The 27,035-nt window shown below is 36.1% G+C and overlaps 1 protein-coding gene across 2 annotated transcripts in view; it reads right to left on the reverse strand.

The window, feature by feature from the left end:
* The window catches only part of LOC111064192 (gonadotropin-releasing hormone II receptor), a 231,142-nt gene that overhangs the window by 200,665 nt on the left and 3,442 nt on the right, over positions 1–27,035 (reverse strand). For both annotated transcript variants that reach the window (XM_039437149.1, XM_039437148.1), the window contains exon 2: positions 573–1,926. In XM_039437149.1, the coding sequence (XP_039293083.1) occupies positions 573–1,118 (546 nt within the window). In that variant the 5' untranslated portion in view covers positions 1,119–1,926. The remainder of the gene's footprint in view (positions 1–572; positions 1,927–27,035) is intronic.

Consider the following 27,035-nt stretch of genomic DNA (forward strand, 5'->3'; position numbering starts at 1 on the left):
TCTGAGTATTTAGTCAATAAAGTAACGTGTGTCACATCCACATTTATTAGAGTTGTACACAGGACTTCAGTTTCGTGTTGAAACCAACACATCTTCTGCAGTCATTCTGTGTACAAGTCTGATTAATGTGGATTAGATGTCACAAAAATAATTTTTTGATTTTTCAATTATGGGAATATTATACAATATCAATTCTTATTCAACAAATATTTTTATCAAATTGTGGATAATTAACAATTACTGATGGTTAGTCTCTGAGACTACTTCTCTGACGACAAATTTTTCTCAGGATAATCAACTCTGTTACACCAAATAATTTTTTTTCAAGATTCTCAACACAAGATTTATTATATGTAGTTCAAAATTATTGTGATCACAAGAGAAGTAAATCGGTATCAAGTACTGATTGCAAGTATTCAAATTGATTATCAAGTCCATGCAATTCATTAGGAAAAAAATCAATTACGGAACTTTCTATTGGGATTAACAACGACATCAATAAGTAGCCTACAGTTTCAAAATTACAGATTGGAAGAGAAGGAAATTGGATTTGAGGCGATTTGTTGACTCACCTGTGGTACAGCAGAGCAGAAGGAGACGAGCCAGGCAGCTGTCAGCATACACTTGCCTCTCTTTCTGGCATCCGTCACTCTCAGCGGATAGACGACAGCGAAGTAGCGATCCAAGGACACACACACTAGAACATTCGACGACAAATACAGTCCAAACGCCCTTAGAAACAGAAACAGTTTACAAGCCGCGTTTCCCGCCACCCATTGCACGGTCACCCTCCAGGCTAGCTCCATGGGGATCATGATGAAAGTCACCAACAGGTCGGCGATGACGAGGTGCGTGAGCAGTAGACTGACGCGCGACTGTCTGTGACGTGAGCGCAACAGTGAGAACAGTGTTGTCACGTTTCCTATGGCCGCGATGATGAATAGGAATCCGTAAGTGGCAAGGTCAACCACGGAGTCGGCCAATGAGAAGCGGAGGTTGGCAGGGAGCTCGACCACTCCCGGGGAGGGTGACTCGAGCTGGCTCGCGTTCACTCGCGCCACGCTAGAGTTTACCTCGGTTGGCCAGGCTTGTATCATATCCATGGTCAGTGAGTTCATAACATTGGTATTGGATTCTGTAATTTTATTGGTTTCCACATTTGACAGTCTTTTCTGGTTTCACATTACTGTTTGTCAGTGAAAATATTTTAATGAAGCCTTGTCATTGTTCCCTGGCTCAGAAATGTTTTTTTAACACTCAATCAACATTGATGGAATTGTTTTACAGTCTTTTCTGATTTCACATAATTGGTTCTCAACGAAGATATTTCAATGATACCTTGTCATTATTTTCTGGATGACAACTATATTTTTTCAACACTCAATCAACACCATATCCACGGTTTTGTGGGTTGACAACATCATAGATAAGTTTACATTGAGGGACATTTTAGGGAATATCTTGCCAAGCCACGGCTCAAATAAAATAGTTGAATTTCACATTAATAAGGTTCAAGTTATGCTACTTGGGACTGACTGTCATAATATTCCCCCTTATTAATCACAATGTGATCATATCCATGGTTTGTTGATTTGACTCCATTGTAATTGATGAAAATGTTCTGGCTGTGCTAAAGTGGACTCATGATGCAATGTTTTTTCTGCACTCGCGTAGTTACTCTTAAATTGTATCCACGGTTCATGATAAGTCACAATTAAGTTTCAAATTGTTGCTTATATTTTGTCAGGGTGAGTAATGGTTGGATAATTTTCTCTACATCCACGTACACAGCATGCAGTATCACATCAAATAAAACGCATTTTCTGTTCGTGGCAATGAATTTTTGTCTCTGATTCCACGCTAAATTGATCGAATCATAGTATTAAATGTTTTCCTCTATTCTTGCAATAGTTCAATTAATTTGACCTGGAATAATCAAAAAGGGTTTTTTACGGCAATTCAAACCAGTACCAATGCAAATACATATTCCTCATTTTCCCTAGAATTCTTATAATGATTAACTATTACAGATAACAATAATGTTCAATGTGAAAGTTGGCTTCGAATCAATAAATTAATTTGTATGTGTTATCGGATCACTCATACATTTTTGGTGCAGTGGCAAAAAATTATCTGTTAGAAAAATTGTTAATTTTTTACATATTAATCTTATTCCTCTTTGACAATTCTCACACAACTCTTTGGGTTCAGAGAATTATTATTATGATGTAGGTATTATAGAATGAGTGTTTAATCAACCCTTTGAATCAATTTATTTGGGAAAATTGATGTATTCGTTTGTTATACTCAATTATTTTACTCAATACTACCTCTACTCATGTTGAACTGCAGTATAAATTCAATTATTGTAAACACGTATCCAAATTAACGCTCAACGAAGATTGGATTCCATAGATTTATAACATGGAATGAGTTCACAAAAATTAGATCATGGAACTACTTCAAGACAAGAATTTTGGAGTATTCTTGCAACTTCTGAACAATGATTTGCAAAAGAAAGCGGATTTATCGATTCTGGTTAGTAACTTTCTCTCACCAATACTATGAAGAAGGCGTCTATACCATACCCTATTAAGAAGACTGATTTAATTTCCTTCTAAACTTTTGTAACGATAAAGCATGAAAGTGTTTCTTGGACTTTCTATCCTCCAAAAACTGTTCTGGAAAAGGAAAAGTTATCAAACTGATACTAGAAAGTTGAACTAAAAAGAAGATGGAAAGAGTGATAGATTGATTGAGTAGACAGTGGAATTTAGATTCAGTATCCAGTTTGAAAATGAATGGTGGCTTTCATCACATTTGTAAGGGTCATCTATATATTTTTCATCTCGGCCTATGAATTTTAAAGAACATCCAGTTGATAAATGAAGAAATTGATTATAATGGGTTGAAAATAATCAAAATAAAAAGTCACCATGACGACGATGAAAATGATGATGATGATGATGATGATGATGATGATGATGATGATGATGATGATGATGATGATGATGATGATGATGATGATGATGATGATGATAAATAATCAAGTGATTGAACGTAAAAGGGATAAGAGTAGTTGAAGATCAAAGAGTTATAATTTGATGGAAGAATGATCGCAATTCATTTTTTTACAATGGTCCTGATAAATTCATATTTCTCAGAGATTCCCAGCTCCTAAATTTTATAAAAACTGTTTCCAGAGGATCTAGTACTGTTTGTAAAAGAAAAAGGATGAAGGAATAGAGAATAACTGATAAATAATACAAGTGGTGAAGGAGATGCGGAAGAGGAGGAGGACTAAGGGAGACGATGAGTCAGGAAAGAAGAAGGAAGAGAGATGAGAGGAAAAGAGGGAGTTGAGAGTGATGAAAAAAGATGAGGAGGAGAGAGAAGAAAAGAGGATGAAGATGAAGACAAAAAGCGAGTAATAAGAACCCGATTGGAGAATAAAAAAAGGAGGATGAGAGAAAGAAGTGAACAGGAAATGAGATAGGACAGTGAAAAACTGGAGGAAGAGAGGAAAAAAGTTGCGACGAAGTCAAAAAGGGAGGAATAAGCATGAGAGGCTGATGGAAGAAATCTAAAGGAATGGGGAAATTAACGAGGAAGATAAGAAAGTGTAAGATGTAAAATGTTGAATACATGAAAGTGAAGAGTAAGTTTGAAAAAATAGAAGAAGGAAAAGGAACAATGAAAGTAAGTTAGAAGGAAGAAAGAGGAAGAGTAAGAGATTAAGGGTGATGAAGAGTTAGAAAATAAAATAATTATGATAATGATGAAAAAGTTGGAAAAATAGGCGGCAGACACCGTCTATTGATCCGTTTATGACTTTTCCGACCCAAGAGAAGTTTATCCAGTGGAAGATTTATAGCGGAAAATTGAATTTTTTCTCAGCTCCCTACTCAAACTCACTTGTTTATTAACGATCCAAGTTGTCTGAGAAGATAAAGTCATTATGAAGGGTATTGAGAGCAAAGTGCTGTAAGCGGACGTGAGAAATCCAAAAATCTTCACTCAAGTTGACGACGAAGCTCATGCTAATACTCTTGTCATGTGGTGTGGCTAAATCTCTGTGGTGTTGTGATCAACTAAGAAGTTCACGGTATATAAAATATAATATTGTTGTTGATTGGTGTAGAAGAACCCTTTTTAATTACAAATTTACAAAATTATATTAATACATCTCCAAAATTTTCACTTATAATATCGTGCCTTTACTGCTAATATGATGGATGGAGAGATATAGAAAATGTTCCAAAATCGGATGCTGAAACAGAAGTAGGGAGAATGTTGTTAGGTAGTGGGAGTGATTGGTTTAGGAAAGATCATCAGGCCTCTCTGTTTTAGAGAGAGAGAGAGAGTCGTGTAACTATCTCTTGGACTTTAGTTTTGATGCTTTTAAAGTTTTCTCTGCTTTTATTCAAAGCTGCTCCTGGTTTATAGTTTATTGTTTTCAATGATTTCTGATTAGTGATCTCCAATACGTCTTTCTGTAGAAGCTGTTGCTACAACTACTCATATCAATATTCTATACAACTTATTTTAGAAGCTCCTAGTTTGTGGAAAACAACAACTTCCATACTTTGTCAATACGTTTTTTGTAGAAGCGTTTATACAATATAGAAAAACTGTAAATCCAGCCAAAGAAAAACCAATCCGGCCAAAAGATTTTGACTTTATTTTCAAAATGATGATGAAGATTATTACTATTATTATTATTAACTTTGAACTTGAAACAGATTCAAGAATCTACTATACTGCATTGTATCTTAATCAAAGATGATTCTAATTGATCCAATTGTGGGCACCTTCAACAAAGAACGAACGCAATTTCGCTGAAATACTCTCACATTGCATAATATTATTCTTGACTCCGTTCGAACTTTATTCAATTTTGCAAGTATCTGATACTAAGCATCTTCTCTATCTACAAAGTTGTCCTGTTTTCAATATGACTGAACTGTAGATAGCCTGGTCTGAGCGTCATTATAGTATCGCAGTTCAGAGCTAACCATCAAAGACATGTGAAGCATGACATATTTAAAAAGAGTAATATGAGCGAATCAGATTCTCATTTAAAGTTGACGACATTCATGAAAACCGCTTGCAGTGGGTGGTAATTTGCTTGTTGCAATATTGATAATATGAATACACCATCAATCTTAGCATTATTGTGGGAGTAGATTGATATCTGTGCTAACTGGGTTAAATATGGCACTGTCGCATGAGAGAGATAAAGAAAAATTTGGAGGAAATGAAGGGTTTACACGGAAGATAAGTTGATGAGGTAGACCAAGTAGAAGTAAGGAATGGAATAACGAAAAGAAGAAGAGGGACAAGAAGAGAAGAAAAATGGAAAAAATATCAACTAGTGGATGGAGAATTAGTTAAATTTCCAAATTTAACAACTTAACGCTGATATACTTACTGACAGTATGAACTTCAAAATCAATTCCCTATAGTTCAGAAATCCATCTGAGACCTTAGGACCTTGCGTAACTCCACGAGTGGGTCCAGAATGGGGAAAATGAGAATATCAAACAGTGAGACAAAAGAAGATAGGACACAGAGGTAGAAAGGAAGAAAGTGAATAAGAGGAAAGAAAGTAGTTGCCTAATAGTGAATAATTGGTGAAAAGTAATTGAAGAGGAACAATAAAGAAGAAGGTGGCTGAAAAGAGGGGGGAGAATAACAAGATAATCAAGGTTCGTGATCGAGAGCCAAGTGAAGAATCGACAACGGCAGGGATAACAAGATTGAGGATGGAGGATATGAGGATATGAGGAAGTATAGAGGATTGGTTTGGAGGAGGAGTGTGTGAGAAAAAAGGGAGAAGAAATTCAAGGAGTTGAAGAAGTGGTGGTGAATGATGAGGATGATAAGGAGAAGAAGGAGAAAGAGGAGGAGGTGAAGGTGTAGAAGGAGGAGATGTAGTAGTAGATAAGGAGGGAGGAGAAGGGAGTAGGAGGAAGGAGAAGGAGGAAGGAGAAGGAGGAGCGAGAAGGAGGAAGGAGAAGGATGAAGGAGAAGGAGGAAGGAGAAGGAGGAAGGAGAAGGAGGAAGGAGAAGGAGGAAGCAGAAGGAGGAAGGAGAAGGAGGAAGCAGAAGGAGGAAGGAGAAGGAGGAAGGAGAAGGAGGAAGGAGAAGGAGGAAGGAGAAGGAGGAAGGATAAGGATGATGGTGAAGGAGGGAGGAGAAGGTGCAAGGAGAAAGGAGAAAGAGAAAGTTGAAGGAGAAAGGATAAGGAATAAGAAAGGTAAGAAGAAGAGAATGTAAGTCGGATAAAAGCAAATCTCTATGGAAAATGACGTAAAAGAGAAGGACTAAACGAGAGATAGAGAGAGTTATGGTGTCGAAGCCACGAAAAATGAACAGTGCTAAGCAGCAATATGGGAATGAAGTTGATTACAAATGAATAATTCACGGGCTTTCCAGGGTCCTGCCCAATTTCGAGTGGAAGCTGCACCATTCACGGTTCACCACAACAAAGGTGCTCCCTAGTACACCCCTTGCACCCCGCAGGTACACTCTCGTTCCAGACTGTGAGCCACTCCTTTGTGAAGAATTCAACAACTTGCACAAAGTATAGTGCATTCTTGCGCTTCAAAAGCTTCACAAAAAGGCTAGTTCTCATTGAACTAAACACTGATCTCTCGTATATAGACTACCCAACTTCAAATAAACTCTGATTCTGGAGGTGTGACATTTCAAACTCATAGCAATTCTAGAAGGTTCTGCGTTTTCTGTCTTGTTTCTACTCTTTTTTCCAATCATTTTCTGTCTGTCTCGTATTCATTCTGTGGATGCATTTTTGTACGGGTTTTCATTAAGGATTTCCTAACTTAATTTGATTGTGCGCAGTATAGTTGAACCATAGAGTGAAGATACTGTTCAAATTAACTTGTATCAATTGTCTCTGGTTGAATCTACCTAGTTCATCTCACTGGTGATGGTTTCATTTTTCCAAACGTCTCTGCTTCGATCCTCTGATTGTTTTTTCCTATCAGTTTCTTATTTTCCTTCTTGTAAGTTGAGGTGAGATGAGTTTGATGTTTATGGATTAAACAGATATGCTACTCCTAGCTTTGTTTACTTATTTAACCATAAGTGAACTCTGATTAGCATATTGAGATCTCCATCATCATCATCTCCTGTCATGCCTTTACAGATTAACATCCTCTTACATTACATGTAAAACTCGTTATTATATCCCATCATTGCATATATTCACATCCATCTCAACCTGAGATGCATATGTTAAAGACCATATGAGATGCATATGATAGATTCTACAAATGATTGTCAATGGCGTATTGATATTATTGATTCATACAATACATCCATAAACTTCTCTACTCAAATCCTGAATTATGTGCGAATGTATTCATTTTACAAGACATCTGTTTCATACATTTTCCGGGTGAAAATGTAATATGAAAGAGATGAAAGAGAAATGTATATGAAAGAGAATGAGAAGCCTTTACCTGGTGCCTCCACCAACTATGTAATATAAAAAACGAGATAGGAGCATGGTGGGTGTGATTGAGAAGAAAAAAGTTAAACAGAAAGAGATGGTTCAAAGATTATTTATTCATTTCATTTATCGATACAATTACAAGCCATATAGCAAAGACTGGGAGAGAACAACAAGCTTATACAAAATCTGCTCTTCACCCAAATCTTTTGAACAGTATCATTCCACGTACAAGAATTTTCAAGTTCAATTTTCTGTCCAAAAACTAGTTTACCATCTGCAATTTTACGAGAACTCTCTAAGTTTTCGAGGGACCTGGAGTGCGGAATTTCAGCACAATATGAGAAATTAGGAGGAGCTGAGTAGTGTATTTGAGGCGTAGGTTGCCAGAATGGGAGAACTGGCTTATTTACGTCTGTGTTTTGTCTCACGACCCCTCCTCCTATTCCCCTCCCTCTTCTTCTGCTCACACTATTGTCTAAAAGAGAACAACATGGTCTCCCAGGACTTAGTCCATGTGAGACAGCAATTTCTACACAGTGACCCAACTAATGGACTGCTTAAAATGACCACATGCTTTTAGAGAGACCAGCAGTCCCAAAATTCATATATGTGACCCCTTGAATCAACCCAGTTTCACTCTTGCATCTTTTGTCTTCATTTAATTTTATCTCTTCTTCTCTACTATAAACACATCAATAAAAATACACCCCCACTCAATCTAGTAACACTCATGTTTCTATTATATTCATTCAATTTATATTGTATTTTTTTTCTATCGTGACAACTGCAGTACTGTTTAAAACGATGTGCCAATTTAACAGTTTCATACCATTACGATGGAAGTGTTCGCCGGTAACCTCTTTATCATGATACAGTGAATTGTTTAAATCAACTCTCTTAGACATTTTTTGCCTCAATTTACTTATATTTCTCACATGATTACTCTTTCTTGTAGCCTTTTTTTTAACTTCATTCCCGTCTATCTGTTCTCTGTACAATACTTATGCTCGCATCTCTTGCTTTTACTTGAATCTATCATAATATGCTTCTGTAACTAGTATTGTTGTCCTGGTTCAGATTTTATAACTCTTGCTCTCTTTCTCAGTGACTCTCTCATGCAACTAGGGTTTGTGTATGGTCCAGTAATTAAGTTCACTAGAATAGGTCAATGTGTCGTGATGAGAGACACACTATTTCGTGTGTAGAATGATGTTTACTTTTGGGGCATCACTCAACTGACCTGGATTTCATGAGCTTGATGTCTGGCCTGGTGTGAATGATGGAAGTTCATCCTTTGTAGTTTAACGTGAATCCTTTGATACCGTTCCATACCTACAATACCGTAGGGAACAAGTTATTTTATTTATTTTAATATTACAATAGTGCGATAGTATCCTTCTAATTGTAAGCTATTTTAGGGATATATAGAAATAATCCTTTACATACAATAAAAACAATAGTTGTATTTCTTTATTTACCTGATTATATTTCTTCATTTCTTTGTAACTGATTGTTCTGTTTTGTCAATTGCACCATAACTTAAGTTAACTTAACTTATAAAATAGAGAAATCTTTGCTCGGTAAGCGACAATTAAGAAGATATTAGAATAGATATTAGAATAGCGACTCTGGGATATTAGAATAGAACAGAATATAATAGAATATACCCAATGTTATTCACTCTGAACACAAATATTCATTCAATCATAATATAATATCTTCATTGTAGAATTAAAATCATTTTATCTACAAAAGATCAACTTCATAGTCCACAGTTATTTAAGAAGCAATAAAAGTATTTAAAATGTCATCATTCGACTTTCAATATAGTTATGAAATGTACACAGTAAACATACAACAAGGATGATTCTATCAACTTTATACTTCAACTGTTACTCATATATTTTCCTCTACTAACTATGAATAGTTGATTTTACAGTCAAGAAAATTGATTTACAATTGAATGATAAAACTTCATCGAAAAGTTATTTTTGACTGTTAGGGAACTTCAGTTTTTGTGAGTGGTTTCAGTAGGTCACAAGGTCACTTTCTCAGTTTCAGTACGTAACAAAGTTATTTTTTCGAGAACCATGTACTTTTTTCCCGATTGCATTTTCCTTTTATCTGTCTGTCGGATAGCAGCCTAGAGGAAAAGCAAGTTCAATTTCTGAGGGACTTTTCTAGGACTTTTTACCATGTTACATGACGTGTTCTTCAATCATCTCAGTTTGTGGTAGAGATAAACTGAATTTTGGGTCAGTTGGTTGAAAATATTTAACCATTTTTACGGCTAGGCTATCCGGATCCTATTTCCTATTACTTTCTGCTCCGTGCTCCTGCAATATCCCACAACACATTACCTTAAATAAAGTAGCCACAGAATACTATTCCATGTAGCTTCCGTATTTCTCGTGTTTCATATAAAAATGATCTACTTCATTTTCTGCTATTGTGTACTTCCTGTTAATTCTCTCCTTCCAGATATTTTTCAACCATTCCTGTATTCTACTTCTGTTTCTCAATCTATCCCTCTCCTATTACACAATTACACTTTATTATGGGAATCATTCATAATGCTACTAACGAAGTGAATTTCACTATATTTTTCCCTTCAATTAATAAAAAACATTTTCTGTCTACCCTCTCAATAGATTTTCTCAAGAACATCAAACACAAGTTCACCTATTCTAACCTACTATTTTCTTATCACTCACTCGAACACATACCGTCTCAACACTCTGTCTCATTTTTGTTTCCTCACCCTCACTCTCACATCATCTCTTTCTCTCTCACAACAAACACAATACTCAATATCGTATTAGTATTTATAATATCTCTACTCCAACTCCCTCTCCCTTCATTTCACTATTTTATACACTCACTTTCTCTTTCTCCCTTCTCTCATTTCACTTTCTGACTGACACTCCCTCTCCCTCTTTCTATCTCAAACAAGCGCTCTCCTCACATACGCTCTATCTCTTCCTCTCTCCCACAAGCGTACATTTTCTCTCTCACTCTCTCTCTCTCTCATGTTTTGTTTCCACAGTCAACAGGAAACCCGTTGAAACAATAGGTAAAATCCTCTAGAGGGAAACTAGAATAGAGTTTCCGGGGGTTAATGCAGGACTACAGGTGGACCACCATTCCCTACAACCTGGCTTTGAATAAACCCTGAACATCAGAGTCAAATGGAATGTTTATGATGGAGTTAATTGAATTGCGTTACTTGAATCAAACCTACTGATTCACTGTGCTGTTTTTTGAATCAAGCAAAAATGTGTGTTGCAGGAGTGGAGCGCTAGGTCCTATGGTCTCAGATGGATTCTGAAATATCAGGAATTGATTTTGATGTTCATAATGTCAGTAGGTATATTTAGCATTGAATTGTTCAATTTGTGTTCCAATTAACGAATGAAGATGTAATGGGGGAAAATACTAGAATTTTCACTGAGGATCATACATATTAAAAGAGATTATGATGTGAAATCGGGAATTTATTTGGGAAACAGAATCTTGTAAGCGCAATTAGATATTATTATTAATTTCTAGGTTGTGAACATTATAGAAGAGTGGCAGGTAACCCAAGCTTTGCACTGGGGACAATTTTGTGTTGTGAAATGTCCTTATGTCCAGAAAAACATGGAAAATATCATTATTATTCATTTGTTAGAATCACGTGGATGTTTTTTATCAGAGTTGAACACTCTCAGCAGGAAAGAAGATTTTGATTTGTCTTTTTGAACCTGCAACTTTGATTCATGAGCCTCACGTGCTACCAATCACGCTACAGTCACTTGGATGGAGCTCGGTTTGGTTGGGATTTTTTGTTGCATAGACTTTGAATTAAAAATTGAATAAATTAGTTTCGATTATTAAATTGGAATTAATTGATTACGAAAAATGAAAATAAGCCTATATCCATCATCGTTAAATTCAGAATCTTTATGTAGAATTGCAAGTTGATGAGTTTATTAGTAATGCGTCACTCGTGTGTTTCCTATTCCGTACATCTACTCGTTTATCTCGTATAAGATAATTATAATTCCTTCCTCTAGATATTCCGTACATGTATAAGCCAATTCCTTCCTTTATAATATAAAGAATATGGATAATTATTATAAGGATAACTATTATAGGACAATAAGGACAATTAAAATATTGAAAATTAGGTCAATGTTCCTAAAATTCAAATGAATTCAATCAACGTAGAATGATGTCATTCCACTGTCGTCAGATTCGTTCAGTGGTTCATCATTAAAGTTACGTAATTCTATGGTGGTTATATTTTATTGGAACTTCATGCACCGACCGTTATAAATAGAATATTGTTATGTCATGTTGTTGATTTATTCATTTTCCACAGGTTGAATATCAACATATTATCATTACTTGATAGTTCTGATGGTATCATACACTGCGAACTGAAACATTTATAATTTCCAAGCTACCGTACCAATATTATTTTAGAAGTTAACTTTATAATTTTCATTTAACTGTTCCGTATCATATCATCAAAAAATAGCACTGATATAAAACGGAGGGGAAGTGACACTACTCTGTAGTTGAAATTTCCAGAAAGTTCCCAAAAAATACAACAAATCCCGATTCTCTCACTAGTTTCACAGACGTAATGGTTTGAATCTGTATCACTAGTATGACAGACGGTACAAATGTGAGCTACTATTATCTTGTGATGTGGATCTCTGAACTGCTCTACCTTGGTTTTGTTAAACAGATAAAAATCTGGTGTGGAGCACTCACACAACTTTCCTTGCCGTTATGAAAATTGATCACTTGACGCTAGTGTACTCGCGCATCTCAAGTCTACTATTCAAAGATATGAGACAGCTGGTGATAGGTCAATAAAGCTGGAAACACACGAGGTCTGCTATCCCATCGTAGTGAATGATTTAATAGAACCAACATTTGCCAACAGTTTGCAATTTAATAATCGCATTTTCTGGGATTTCAAGCTTATTTTCAATTTTAGGTGGAAATGTTACTGGACATTAATTGCAGAGATTTTCATGCTCAATCTTTTCAGCTTAAAATATTCTGTTTAAATGGTATCTGAAGCCTGATAATTGAGGATCTTTAAATCAAACTTGGAGTGAACAATGAAGATAAGAGTGAACAATGGATGACTGAAGAAATACTCAATCTCATGGAGGAACGACGTCAGTTCAAAGGTGGTGATCGGCAGAAATACAAGGAAGTTAACAACCAAATCCGATACAAGTGTAGAAAGGAGAGGGATTCTTGGTTGATGCAGAAGTGTGAGGAAATGGAACAGCTGAAAGCCCTTAATGACTCTTATAACATGCATAAGAGAATAAAACAGTTCACTGGAGAGCAAAGTAAGAGAGGATACTTGATGACTGATGAAAATGGAAGGATAATTTTGGATGTGAAGGAGCAACTGAAGTCTTGGGAATAATACATTCGAGGACTTTTTGAGGATGATAGGGAGTTTGTTTGCTGTGATATTGATGAGGACTCTGGTTTGGATATTTTGAAGAGTGAAGTCAAATTTGCCATCAAGAATGTCAAAGGTGGAATAGCTGTAGGTCCAGACGAACTTCCTGGAGACATCCTCAAACTTATTGATGAAGAGTATGTGGGAATTCTTACACACTTATATAATAAAATCTACAGGACTGGTGTATTTCCCACCGAATGGTTGAAGTCAATCTTTATCACTCTTCCAAAAAAGTCCAATGCTAGGAAGTGTGAAGATTACCGAACGATCAGCCTGATGAGTCATACAATGAAGGGATTGCTCAAGATAATTCATAGGAGGATCTACAACAGGCTGGAAGAGAATTTATCAAATACTCAGTTTGGCTTCAGGAATGGTTTTGGTACACGGGAGGCTCTGTTTGCTTTCAATGTCATTGTGCAGCGTTGCCTAGATGTGAACCAACCAATATTCGCCTGTTTTATAGACTATCAGAAGGCTTTTGACAAGGTACAACATAATAGGCTATTTGAAATCCTGAAAGAGTCTCAAATAGATGCATATGATCTTCGCCTGATAAGAAACTTGTATTATCATCAGAAGGCTACAGTACGGGTGCAATCAGAGTGTAGTGAGGAGCTGGAAATTAAGAGAGGGGTTCGTCAGGGGTGTGTTCTGTCACCGCTTCTCTTCAACATTTATTCGGAGAAAATAATCAGCAAGGCCCTGGAAGATGAGACAGGAGGGATAAAAGTCAATGGCATACCCATCAACAACCTGAGGTATGCTGATGATACTGTCCTGCTGGCTGAGAACATAGAGGATCTCCAGAGAATGTTGAATAGTGTCATCACTGCAAGTAAGGAAGCTGGTCTAAGTCTCAATGCCAAGAAGACAAAGTACATGGTTTTTACTAAAAATGCACCTCCTTTGGATGATCTCTTTGCTGGAGATGAGAGATTGGAGCGGGTAGATGCATACACATATCTTGGGGCCCGGGTAACTTCTAACGCTGATCACTACACTGAAATTAAAATCAGGATAGAGAAGGCACGTGCTGCATTTATCAAATTGAAGAGTCTACTTATATCAAGAGATATAAAAATGGATCTCCAAATTCGTCTCCTTAAGTGTTTCGTGTTTCCAGTTCTGTTATATGGCATGGAAGCATGGACCTTGAATAAATTATGTGAAAAGAGAATTCAAGCCTTTGAGTTTTGGACCTACCGCAGAATGCTGAGAATCTCATATACAGACCATGTAACAAATGAAGAGGTTCTCAGAAGAATGGAGAAAAGGCCAGAGCTCATAGGTGAAATTAAGGAACGAAAGTTAAAGTATCTAGGTCACATAATGAGGGGAAAGAAATATGAAATATTGCACCTTATTATGCAAGGAAAAATAACAGGCAAGAGATCAGTGGGCAGAAGACGAATATCTTGGTTGCACAACTTAAGGGATTGGTTCCAGTGTACATCCAATGACCTATTCAGAGCAGCTGTAAATAAAATTAAAATCGCCATCATGATAGCCAACCTCCGCCATGGAGACGGTACATGAAGAAGAAGAAATCAAACTTTGCATAGATGGGGCGGAGCTCCTGGAATTTTTACAGATATGGGACTTGTGGCAGTTGATAGAGCATATCAATGAGTATTTTAGGTATACATTTGATCAGAATCGTTGAAGCCGTTTTCAAGAAAATTGCAAAAAACCCTGTTTTTGACAACATTTTCGCCACTTAGCAGCCATCTTCAATTGCATTTGATTGAAATTGTTCGTGCCAGGTACTTATAGTGTAAGGACCTCAAGTTTTAATTTTCAAGTCATTCCGTTAATTGGGAGATGAGATATAGTGTACAAAGACACTCATACACTCATACACTCACACACACACACACACACACACACACACACACACACACACACACACACACACACACACACACACACACACACACACACACCACACACCACACACACACACCACACACACACACACACACACACACACACACACACCACACACACACACACACACACCACACACACCACACACACACACACACAACCACACACACACACACACACACACACACCACACCACACACACACACACACACACACACACACACACACACACACACCACACACACCACACACACCACACCACACACACACACACACCCACACACACACACACACACACACACACCACACACACACACACACAACACACACACACACACACACCACACACACACACACACACACACACACACACACACACCACACACACACACAACCACACACACACACACACACACACCACACACACACACACACACACCACACACACACACACACATACAGACCAATACCCAAAAACCACTTTTTCGGACTCAGGGGACCTTGAAACGTATAGAAATTTAGAAATTGGGGTACCTTATTTTTTTTTCGGAAAGCAGTACTTTCCTTACCTATGGTAATAGGGCAAGGAAAGTAAAAATGAATGTCATTTATTTTATTCTATCGAAATACTTGTGGAACGAGACAAGTCTGACCTCATAGATATAAATCCCAAATATCCACTGGAAACGTGTGAAATTCTCAGTTATACGTAACTTGAATTAGTCTAACTGATGAAAATTCAATGTCATTTTCTTTTAAGTGGGAGGTAGGTTACTGAACTCTAACAAAATTGATAACAACCTCTGGATTGTGACAATGCTTTTAAGTGAGATTCACTTGTAACTCGAGGACAACGAGCACAAGGCAGTTTTAATATTCTAGAGAATCTTTCGCCTCCTTTAATTAAAACTTATTAGCAGGATAATAACACTGATCTTGAACGGAGCGCTACGATGAGAGTCTAGTCTGTCCTGGAATTAGGAGGGTAATTTGAAGCAACCTTCAGCATTATCAACATCAACATCATCGTTCTTTCTCCTTGTGAAAAACTATCGTGCACCATAAATTTCACCTCAAAAGAACGACAGCAGTAAAGATACATGCTTGTAAGGGTTGCTTTTTTCAATACGATAGAAAAATATTTTCTCAACGACCAGTTTTATATATTTTCTAGGACGGTTATGTGAAGTTGGAGGTGGAGGAAGGAGGAAGAAGAGATGGAGAAAAAAAGAAAGAGAAGGGAAATGGAAATAGAAGAGAAAGAGAAGGGAGTAGGACCTAAATCACGTACAGAGGAAAAAATGTATAGAAAAAAAGTTTTATGGTAATGAGTGACCTCGAACCATCGTTAGATGTGTACAAAATTGAAGCTGAATTTGTTCCACTTGATGAATCCGGCTAAAAAGAAAACCCTCATCAGTGCAACATCCATCCGTCATCTTCCTTTTTGGATAGAACATTAATTCACGCTCTCTGTCGTTGTAGAGCGGAAATTCCTGCTTGCTTCTCACTTTTTTCTTTGAAGATTCTCCGTATATATTTTCCCATATTTTTTCAGTTTCAACCAGCTTTGATTCATACTGCTATTCCACAAGTTAGTATTGATAAGGATTGTTCTTAGGTGATGGGGTAGCAGAATTAAGAAGTGCCGAAAGTGATCAAATAAGAGGAATCAGGATTGAAACAAATAAGAGATCAGAGTGAGAGATTATAAGTAAAAATTTCGAGGTAATCTGTAAAAATTATGTTCCACTAATGAAAAACCGTTTTATACATAAACTAAAGACGCCAAATCAAGCGAATTGGGGAAAATGGTTTTGGAACAGATTAATATTAGATTTGTTAGGTATTATAATAGTGTGAGCTATTTCAACTGATATAGTTTGACTGTTGAGTCAAATCAAGACTTATGGAGACAAGACTGTTTTAGATAGTAATATGAATTTGATATAATTTATCGTGACCTCTATTTGATAGATTCAAATTATCAATGAACAGCTATATGTGATGAATCTGGATTATATGAAAGATTCTTCTCATAAATAATTGAACGATTTCTCATCATACAAAGATTACTTACAGAACCAATTAAATTTTGATATAGCTCACTTCCTGGACATCAATTCTATCATACATCGATGATATGTAACAAATGTTTGTATTATAAACTTAACAATGGAATTCAGTTTAAGAAGCTTTTACCATTACATTGAAATTTAAAATCAACTAGTATTTCCAAGCTAGCCCACACTCTGAATATCGAATCCGTCATACTTTAAGAAATATTTTACAAGTCTATATTATTAACTTAACGATGAAATTTGGTTTTTGAAGTTGATCCAGTTTAGGAAAATTTGAGTTCAACTAGTGGCTCAGTATTAGCAAGGTATTGTATATACTGTATGAAAATAGAATACATAATAAACATATCATCTGATGTACAGCATGTGTTCGTGGTACGTGAGTATGAATACACAGCTTCACATACATGAAGGTCTGTCTCTATGTCACTGCTGACACAAGATTAGCCGAGACTTTCTTCCAAAAATTTGCTTGAGGAGATTCTCCTTGAATAATATGTGCAGAAATGAAAGCGTACCCAGTGATGTCTGGAGCGTGTCCTTGGTTCAAGGACATCTCCGAGCACAGACCGCATTTATCAGCCGAAACTCGAAAGGAAAATTCAATTTGTCCTCGCTTCAAAATCTTGAAAGTCATTCCGATTGAAATGAAACGTGTGCTCCGTTAAATTTGCTTTGTCTTGTGAATTGGATTCCGTTCAACAAGTGGGAGGATGCAAGCTATCCTTTGATAGAAATAGAAATGTAAGATATTAACTAGGAAATGATTGTTCAACTAGTGGGCGAGACAGAGTTGTACTTTGATAGAAAATGGAACTGGGATGGAACGAATAACTGAAATATAATTATTCACTGGCCTTGGGAAGTATGATTGACCTAATTCAAAGTTTGTATGTTCAGTTTGTAGAGCATTCTTCTGTGTGTATATTTGATGATAAAGATTCAATATCATCCTTTCATCTTGTGAATGTGTGGAAAATGGCCTTCAATTCATTCAGCTTATTGGCCTCTAACATAATGATGGAGAAAAGTTCCAGTATTGCAGAAAAATTGGTAAATGAAGGCAGTTTAAAATTCCCTGGAATTCTCTATTGCATGAAACAAAGTTTTATTAATTTAATCAGCATGATAATAGTTTCAATTCAGTAAATTAAAAATTTCAAGCAACTTTTTAATTTTAATTGAATGTTATACGAATTAAATTATATGGATTATATATTATCAGCGTTATAGATATTATATACTGGACGTTTTCAGCAGACTTACTTACTTACTCCTCGGCTCTACAACCCATTGAGGGTCTTAGCCTCCCGCAGTATGCCTCTCCATTCGTCCCGATTTTGAGCTTTCCTTCTCCATCCTCTGATACCTATCTGCCTCAAGTCATTCTCCACGTCGTCAATCCAACGCATTCTTGGTCTTCCCCTCAGTCTTCTTCCTCCAGGATTCATTCTGTGGACTTTCTTTGCGCTCCTTGAGTCATCCATGCGCTCCACATGTCCTAACCAACCTAGACGTCTCATTTTTATTTCAACTACAATGTCTGGGTTGTTGTAGAGCTCTCGCAACTCTTGGTTAGTGCGGATCCTCCACTCTCCATCACTATAGGTGGGTCCGTAGATTTTTCGGAGGATCTTTCTTTCCCAGACATTGAGTATGGTCTCGTCCCTCTGAGTAAGTACCCAGGTTTCTGCACCATATAGTACGGCTGGTCTTATGACAGTGTTGTAAACTTGCACTTTTAGCCTTCTTGAGATAAGTCGGGAATTGATAAAAGTTTTTAAAGCATAATAACATCTATTCCCAGCTGATACTTTAGCTTTGATATCTATTGGGACTTCGTTTTTTTGTGTTATTACAGCCCCCAGATATTTGAATTCCTCAACCTTCTCAAAACTACTGTCTCCAAACACAAAACGTCTTTCATTCCCTTGGGTATTTTTTCTACTATTGTGCATATATTTTGTCTTATTATTATTAATTTTGAGACCTGTTTGCTCAGATCCAGTCTTAAGTTGGTCAAATCCTTCCAGTAGGGCTCTTTTATTTCTTGCTAGTAGGACCACATCATCTGCGTATGCCATGTATTGTAGAGTCCTATCCATGATGGTTCCATTTGGGTTAACTGTCAAACTCCGTATAACCTTTTCCAAACTAATATTGAATAGCATGGCCGATAATACATCTCCTTGTCTAAGTCCATTACTTGCCAAGAAACTGTTGGACAGGCTTCCCTGGATCTTCACTCGGTACTTTGTACCTTTCAAAGTCATTCTCACTAATCTTGTAAGTTTGCCAGGTATACCGAATTCAATCATACTTGCTAACAGACTATTCCTTTTCACACTATCAAATGCTTGCTTATAATCTATGTATAATTGGTGCAAATCAATATTATACTCATAGCATTTTTCCAAAATTGTACGGATAGTGAATATATGGTCTGTGCATGATCGGTTTGGTCTAAATCCAGCTTGGTAGTCCCCTAAAATTTCTTCCACATAAGGCATCAACCTTCTACCTATTATCTTGGTTAGGACTTTATAAGCAATATTCAATAAGGAGATACCTCTATAGTTTGAGCAGTCAGTCTTCCTTTCTTATGGATAGGGCAGATTACCGCCATCCGCCAATCTTCAGGCATTTCTTCTTCTCTCCAAATTTGAACAATTAAACTATGTAAAGCTTTGAGAAGGTGTGGACCACCGGCCTTTATCATTTCTGCAGTTATTGTATCTTCCCCTGGGGCCTTATTATTTTTCAGTGATTCAACGGCTTCCTCTACTTCATGTATCTGAGGGTCTTCAATGAATGGTTCTGGACCTATTTGATTGCATTCCAGTTGTAGATCCTCCTCAGCTATTCCTCCAAGCAATTCATTGAAATATTCTCTCCACCGCTCAATGACTTGTTCTTCCCCTCCTACAAGATTGCCATCACTATCTGTACAAAAATTTGTTCTTGGTTGGAATCCAGCCTTTCCTTCTCGTATTCTCATATACATTTTTCTCACATTCTTTGCCTCAGCAAACGCCATTATCTCTTCCAACTTACTTCTTTCAAAATCTCTTTTCTTTTTCCGGCAGAGCTGTCTGGCATACGCTCTTTTTTCTTGGAATAGGTTTGTTGTTGCTCTTGTTTTTCTGTTCAGCATGTTCATTCTTGCTCGGTTTCTGTCTTCTAGGGCTTGCAAGCATTCCTCATCCATCCATGCGTTTCTGGTTTCTCTTTTCTTATATCCAATGGTCTCCTGGGCGGTCTTCACAATATTTTCTCTAATGCCTCTCCAAATTTCTTCTACTGCAGACTAATTTCTTTCAGCAGACTAATTTAACAATTTCATACTAGAGAATTTTTCGCAATGGAATTGATTTGAAACTGTTCAGATTGTGAATTGAATCGGTCTCTCCATTCACATTGTCCTGTATGAATCATTGTGTGGATGCGGCAATCTATCAAAACTCTACTTCAAATTCCTTTTTTCACCATCGTATATGGAAATATTCTTATATTGATATTGATTTAATTCTAATATTCAAAAGATGTTTGTTTAGGTTTCAATGCTTGGAAAATTATCTGGATTTTCAGTATACATATCCATTGTGTAATAAATGGAACGACTTTGAAAAGTCACAATTACTCATTTATAAGAGAATTGAGAAACTAATGCCTATTTCATTTTCTTATTGATTTAGTCATTTACAATTTTTTCTCTGATATGAGAAGGCATGAACCCAAAACTATCCCTTTTCAAATTTATACTACAGTCCGAATCAAAATCTAGGTTAAGCAACTATCACTTATATCCGTTACTGCATCGTTATACTCTATAATATCTATCGTTACAACAATAATCTACTCTACTCCTCCTTTTTACTATAACTTACTACTATTTCTACCTCTAGTATTGATTACCTCTCAGATTCTGAGTTTGGATACTCTTGCTTGAGGCATTCCGCAACTGAACATGCTACTCCTTATAATTATTTCCAAGTCAGGGGTTCAGTATGAGGTTGAAAACCGTTGTGGTCTAGTTAGTGCCAACCAAAACTCAGAGGGTTCTCATTGATATTCTAGGTATAGATTGGGGGTTGGTGTACCCTTGTCCAATTATCACTAAACCACTCCCTCTTCTGAAACATTGCTGCTCCAGGTCCATCTCAAGTAAGAAAACAGAGCTAGGTTTATGCTACAATCGTCACGTATATAATTATCGAGATAATTGAGTTTGGAAGTGCTCGTGCGTAAGATCTTTGGAGACTCGAAATAGAGTTTGTATTTATTTTCCTCAAACAATACAGTATTCGAAGTGGAGTATAGTATTTTGGTATTCAAATAATAGTTTACAGTATTTTAATAATAATAGTAGTTTATACAACAGTATATTGAGGTATTTAATGCAGTTTGATGTGAGAGTCGGAAATAGTTTTAATTCGTCCATAAGTGCGTTAAGATCTCACTATAGTTTATACAACAGTTTTATATTGAGGTCTTTAATGCAGTTGAATGTGGAAATCGTGGATAGTTTAAATTCGACCATTAGTGCATAAGATCTCACTATAGTATTAGTTGTGTTGTGCTTGATGTCGTGGTATTCTTTCATTATGGAGACACAAATGAAAATTGTCAACCACATTTTATTATTCCGTGGCTTAGCCTGCCACATCTTCAGCTGTCTTGTTCACATCTTCTTTCTTGGGTTTTTGACTTTGATTTGATTGTTTGTCTTATATTACATTTATCAGCAAGACTATTCAGTAATTTCCCTAAAATATCACCTTTATCCAGTTGATTGTTGAAGGTTAGGTGTGCTCCATGCTGGGGCAACAAATGAGCTGATATAAGTGGATACAGTCTCAGTAGAAATAATGTTGGATAATATAATGTATTTCATAATTATTTTATCGATCTGCGAACTGTTAACAGTTCACAAACCGTACATTCCTATATTGTATTCATTCCACGTCATGTGTACGCCAAGACTGTGATAATTCAACTTTTACTCCAGCCATTGTAACTTTTCGTGCTTCAATGGCACAAATTGGAGTCCTTGGGGTCTATTGTGCATGCTGGAAGCATGGGATGAGTGATGGGCATTATAGCCCCCAAAAGAGGATGAAGGGATAATCGACTATGTGGAAAATTAAATTACTCTTGACATGTGAACTTTCCCGTTTTAGTGACTGCAACAGCCTGGTCCCATATATGAAAGAGAGAACTGGAGAGACAGAGCAAGCGTAAGAGAAAGAAATAAAGTAACAAAGAAAAGAGAGGAGACAGAGAACAAGGGATAAGAAAGTCAGAGAGAGAGCTTATGTTCTCTTCATTATCTTGATGACAGGGTGAAGAATCAATGGTGATTTGTGATAGTGAAATAACGATGTGAACTTACTGATGTTGAATTTTGTGATTATTTTAGCAAGTGGCATGCAACTTCTGTGAAGAAAATTAGCTTTGGGAAGCTGAATATGGTTTTTGAGTTATTTTTTATTGATAAAGGATCCATAACTTGTGACAGAACTGTTGGAGATCACATGAGAAGAATAAAAGAATTTCAATATTGCATGGTGTTCATGTTGTGAGCTTTAGGTTAACGACATAGAGAACTACAGTTGTTCAACATATCCTAATATTCTTATTGATTTACTCAACTTCCAAAATACGATTAGAGGGCATGAATTTATTTTCGAAAGGAAAAATAATCGGAGAATAGTAGAGTTTAAGGTCAAATCTGAGTGGTTCAAAGTCAAGATCTCGAGAAGGTTATAAGCTCCAACAAACGCTTCATGAAGCACAAGTTTAGTGAATCCCATCTTGTGATTTGGTTTGATTAGTTGAATTCTTTAATTTTCCTGCATTGCTGACTCTATTCATGAAGGAATTTTACAAGATCAAAAGTATTTATGTGTTTTAGATCCAACCTTACTGTTATAAAGATCCCAACTTACGGTTTTATTCTCATGTATTACTTTATTTCAAACTTCTTCTCGATGAAGTCATGATTCAATTTCCATCATGACAACTGACTGAAACTAAACTACTGTACACCTGTAACTATTCCAATTGAGTTGAGTTTGATGCCCAGGCTTATCATTATAATCCATTTCAGCCCACACTCAAAAACCAAACATTTTATGAATTATAAATGGTCATATTCATTTATTTATTAATGCAGCAATTACAAATCATATAGCAATGACTTAGGGGTTATCCCAAAACTTCTCTCCTCCCAAATTTCACAAACAGTAACATTTCCAGAAGATTCCAATACAAGTCAAATTTTCTGTCCAAAAACAAAAACTAGGAATTTTCAATTCAGAAGGATGAAACACTTAATTAGATCCCAAGATGACACTTGAAACTTAACTTAAAACTTAATTACGTTAAAAACTTAACTTAAGTCAAGTTAAGTTAAAATTTAAACTTAAAACTTGAAACAAGATGAAACTGAAAACTTAATAAACACTGAAAACTTGAGAAACATTATTTCAGATAAATTTGGATCCAAGAACTGAATAATGAAGATAGATTAGTAAATAATTGATGCACTCAGGATCAGGGTAGTCTTGAACTTACTTGAAACAATAGGACTATTGTCTAGTCAAGTAAACAAATATTTAAATCTGAATCTGAAATCTCTATCACTTATATCACTCAATGCGTGAAGGGCTTAGGTGATGTTTGGAAAATGTCAATGGAGTCACAGCTTCATTAGCTGATAGAACATTGGAGAACGAACTCAGCTGAAGAATAGTTATTTTCTACTTCCAGGCGGTTGAAAGTTTGAAAACTTCTATTTGTTTGTTCATTAAGGATGAAGAGAAAGCGCTAAACGAAAGTTTTAAACAGAGAATCAAAGTCAAAGTGAAATTATTGTGCAGCAAGACAAATCCAATTAAAAGATCAAGGACAGATCTATGTTTTTCCTGAAACACTCAACAATATTCATGTAGTGGGATCCACTTTATACGGTCAGCACTGGTTGAATGGTGAGTATCGACGTTATATTCAGGACATGCTGACAGTCCCAATCAAATCTCACTGCGCAGAGAGCAGATCCATCTATTCCAATTTAAACTTCACACAATTCAATTATTAGAAAGTTTCAGGTCTAGTGAGATGAACTATAGTTATTGGATGGAACTCAAATTGAATTCAGTCTGCGCTCGAGCTCAAAAATAAATTATGTGTGTGGGTGACTGGTTCAAAATAAAAGTGGGAATTGCAGGTGGTGAATTCACAGGCATCTGAGTTGTCTGTCTTTGGTCCTGTAATGGAATTGCACTATTCACACCAGTTGATTACAATCTATGAGTTGGACACCGAATGTGCTACTTCCTAAGACATATATTCACGTAGCCAAAACAGGGGAGTAGCGGAAAATTGAAAATAGGAAGAAAAAATCTGAGAGAAGTGTAAGAGTTACTAGAGCAAAAAAAAAAAATGATTGCATTATTTAAGCTCAAGAGTTCAATTCAGCTAAATGTACTTCTTATATTTCATAGCTTTATCTAATTTCAGTTTTGTTTGGCATTCTCTCTCATTATTGTTCAGATTTTAACTTGATAGTTTCTAGTACTGGATCTGATAATATTTACTATTCATATTGAAGGCATTATATTTATAGTTTAAATTTACGTTTCTATTCATGCAGAGCTCTGCTGTTTTATTTTTGTTTAATTCTTATATTTGTTTAACACTGTAACCATACTATTCAAGAGAATAAAAAATGCATATGGAACATGAACGACACCACACTGTAGTAACTCAGGGGTTGTTTAAAGCAATATTTTTCCACTATTTTCAGTTATACATTGTAATATATTGTAATTTAATTTAATTTTTTGGAAGAATAAATTTCAATTTCAATTTCAATTTCAAATTTCATTTTCAAAGATAGATAGGGAGAAGTGTCAGGATTGATAGCAGAAGGGGAAGAAGATGAAAGGGGAAGTGAAAGTAAGAGTAGAGAGATAAGGATGAGGTAGTATGAGCCAATGCGTTTGGCGGGAAACTGGAATTGAGGTGAAGAAGGATGAAATAAAAAGATGGATGGAAAGCGATTGGCTCTGTGGTCGCACCGATAAGCTATGAATAGTGGTGAAGAGGTAAGGTTGGGAAGGGTTAGTTGAAGGGTGGGGGAAAAAAGAAAACTGCAATTTACTAATAGTTCAAGTAAGGATGAAAACCTTAGAATATAGATTTCGATTATTTCTAAAAGTGGTGGAGTGGAAGAAGTTGCAGAAAACGAAGAAGAAGAAGAAGAAGTAGAAGAAGAAGAAGAAGAAGAAGAAGAAGAAGAAGAAGAAGAAGAAGAAGAAAAAGAAAAAGAAGAAGAAGAAGAAGAAGAAGTAAAATAGTTGAGCAGTAATAATGTGAGAGAAGTTGCAGAAAACGAAGAAGAAGGAGAAGTAAAGTAGTTGAGCAGTAATAATGTGAGTATTGAACTAATGCTCATTCTATTGCTATTTCTTGAGTATTGAGTAATGCCTAATCACAATTCGACTCAACCATAAAACGCACAGATATGAGAAAGATAAAACAGTAGGTTGAGTACCAACGGTAGACATGGTAGACCACTATTCCTGAGGCGTATAGAATATAGTTCAATCTATACCCTTTTCCGTCCTGGGAAAGAAGAAAAATATGTAAATTTGAGATGGATCCTTCTACGGGATTATCCAACCTGATAGGTTATAGAGTGTAGATGAACTACTGCAAGTAATAGAGAGAAGAAGAAGAAGAAGAAGAAGAAGAAGAAGAAGAAAGAAAAATGAGTAGAGAACTGGAGAAGGAAAATGGAGAGGAAGAGGAATAAGGGGAAATAAGAGAGTGAGAGAGAGCGGGTGTATGTCTGAATGCTAAAAAACTATTCGTTTTGTCTGAATTCTGAATGGAAAAACGTGGCTCCATTCTATACTATTATGAGATCCACTTTGAACAGCATTGGTTGAATGGGAAGCGTAGATGTTATTCATGAGGAATCCTGACAGTTGAAAATGAATCTCATCACAGAAATTTCCAGAATAGGTCGCGATTCACAGTAACTCACAATGAAATACAGTCAGTCAGTGCTGGTATTAAGTGAATTAAATGCCAAGTTCCGAGATCCCTGTATGACCTCTGTGTGACCTCTATTGAAGCGCCCCTAGGAAAACAACGTACGTAATGGAATGTGGAAAGCTTAATCCAGCTCAGTTTATCTTTCATTATCTATCCTCTCATCATCTCTTTCCGTCCACCACACTGATTCCCTTGTTCTAATAGACTTGATGACTGTACATACAAAACTCGTAACTCCATTAAAATTTGCCAACTTTTGAAATATTAATGGTTTCAAAAGAGTACTCCTACAGGATATATTAGTCCGTTCATTATTCAAGCCAAGGAGTCTGTAGAATGATGAAAACTGTATTTTTGGTATGAAAAGGATCTAAATATGAATGGTTCAGTGATTTTTTGGATTTGACTGACATTGAAAAGAGGTAGTTGATGTTCTTTGGCTTGATTCCCTGTCAAGGATAAGAGCTTTTGAACCCTAATTATCTTATATAATTTTCTCCTTGTAGTAAATAATTTTATCTGATATTGTCTATTCATTAATTCAATCTCGTATTTCAAATATTATTGCTATTTCTATCATCTTAATATATTTAACTGTACTCATCCTAATCACTTTTACTTGTACTTACTCACTGTATTTACTTTTACTGCTTCATCTTATTATCTTAATTTGAGAGTACATTCGTTATTCCGAAAATTGTGGGTTTTCTTTCATCAGAAACTCTTTCTCCCATCAGAAAACACCAGGTTTAGTTTGGGACTCAAACCAGATGCCATCAGATTAGTCATAAGCAGTTGTTAGTTGTTTTTTCTTCAGTCTAGAAGGTGGCATTCTTCTTAACTGTAAGGATGATAATTTGATCTCTTACAAACTAACTTTGTTTACCTTTCACAAAGTCTCCAACGTGTTACAGAAAGTAAAATTGGGAGATTTCTCAATAGTTTTTCCTAAAAGAGAAAGTATATACATAAGAAATAGTGATGAATTGAATTATTTGTGGGAGATGAGTGAGTGGAATTTCGCTAAGAAAGCAAGATAGTG

This window comes from Nilaparvata lugens, chromosome 10, assembly GCF_014356525.2.
Source record: "Nilaparvata lugens isolate BPH chromosome 10, ASM1435652v1, whole genome shotgun sequence".
NCBI lineage: Eukaryota > Metazoa > Arthropoda > Insecta > Hemiptera > Delphacidae > Nilaparvata > Nilaparvata lugens.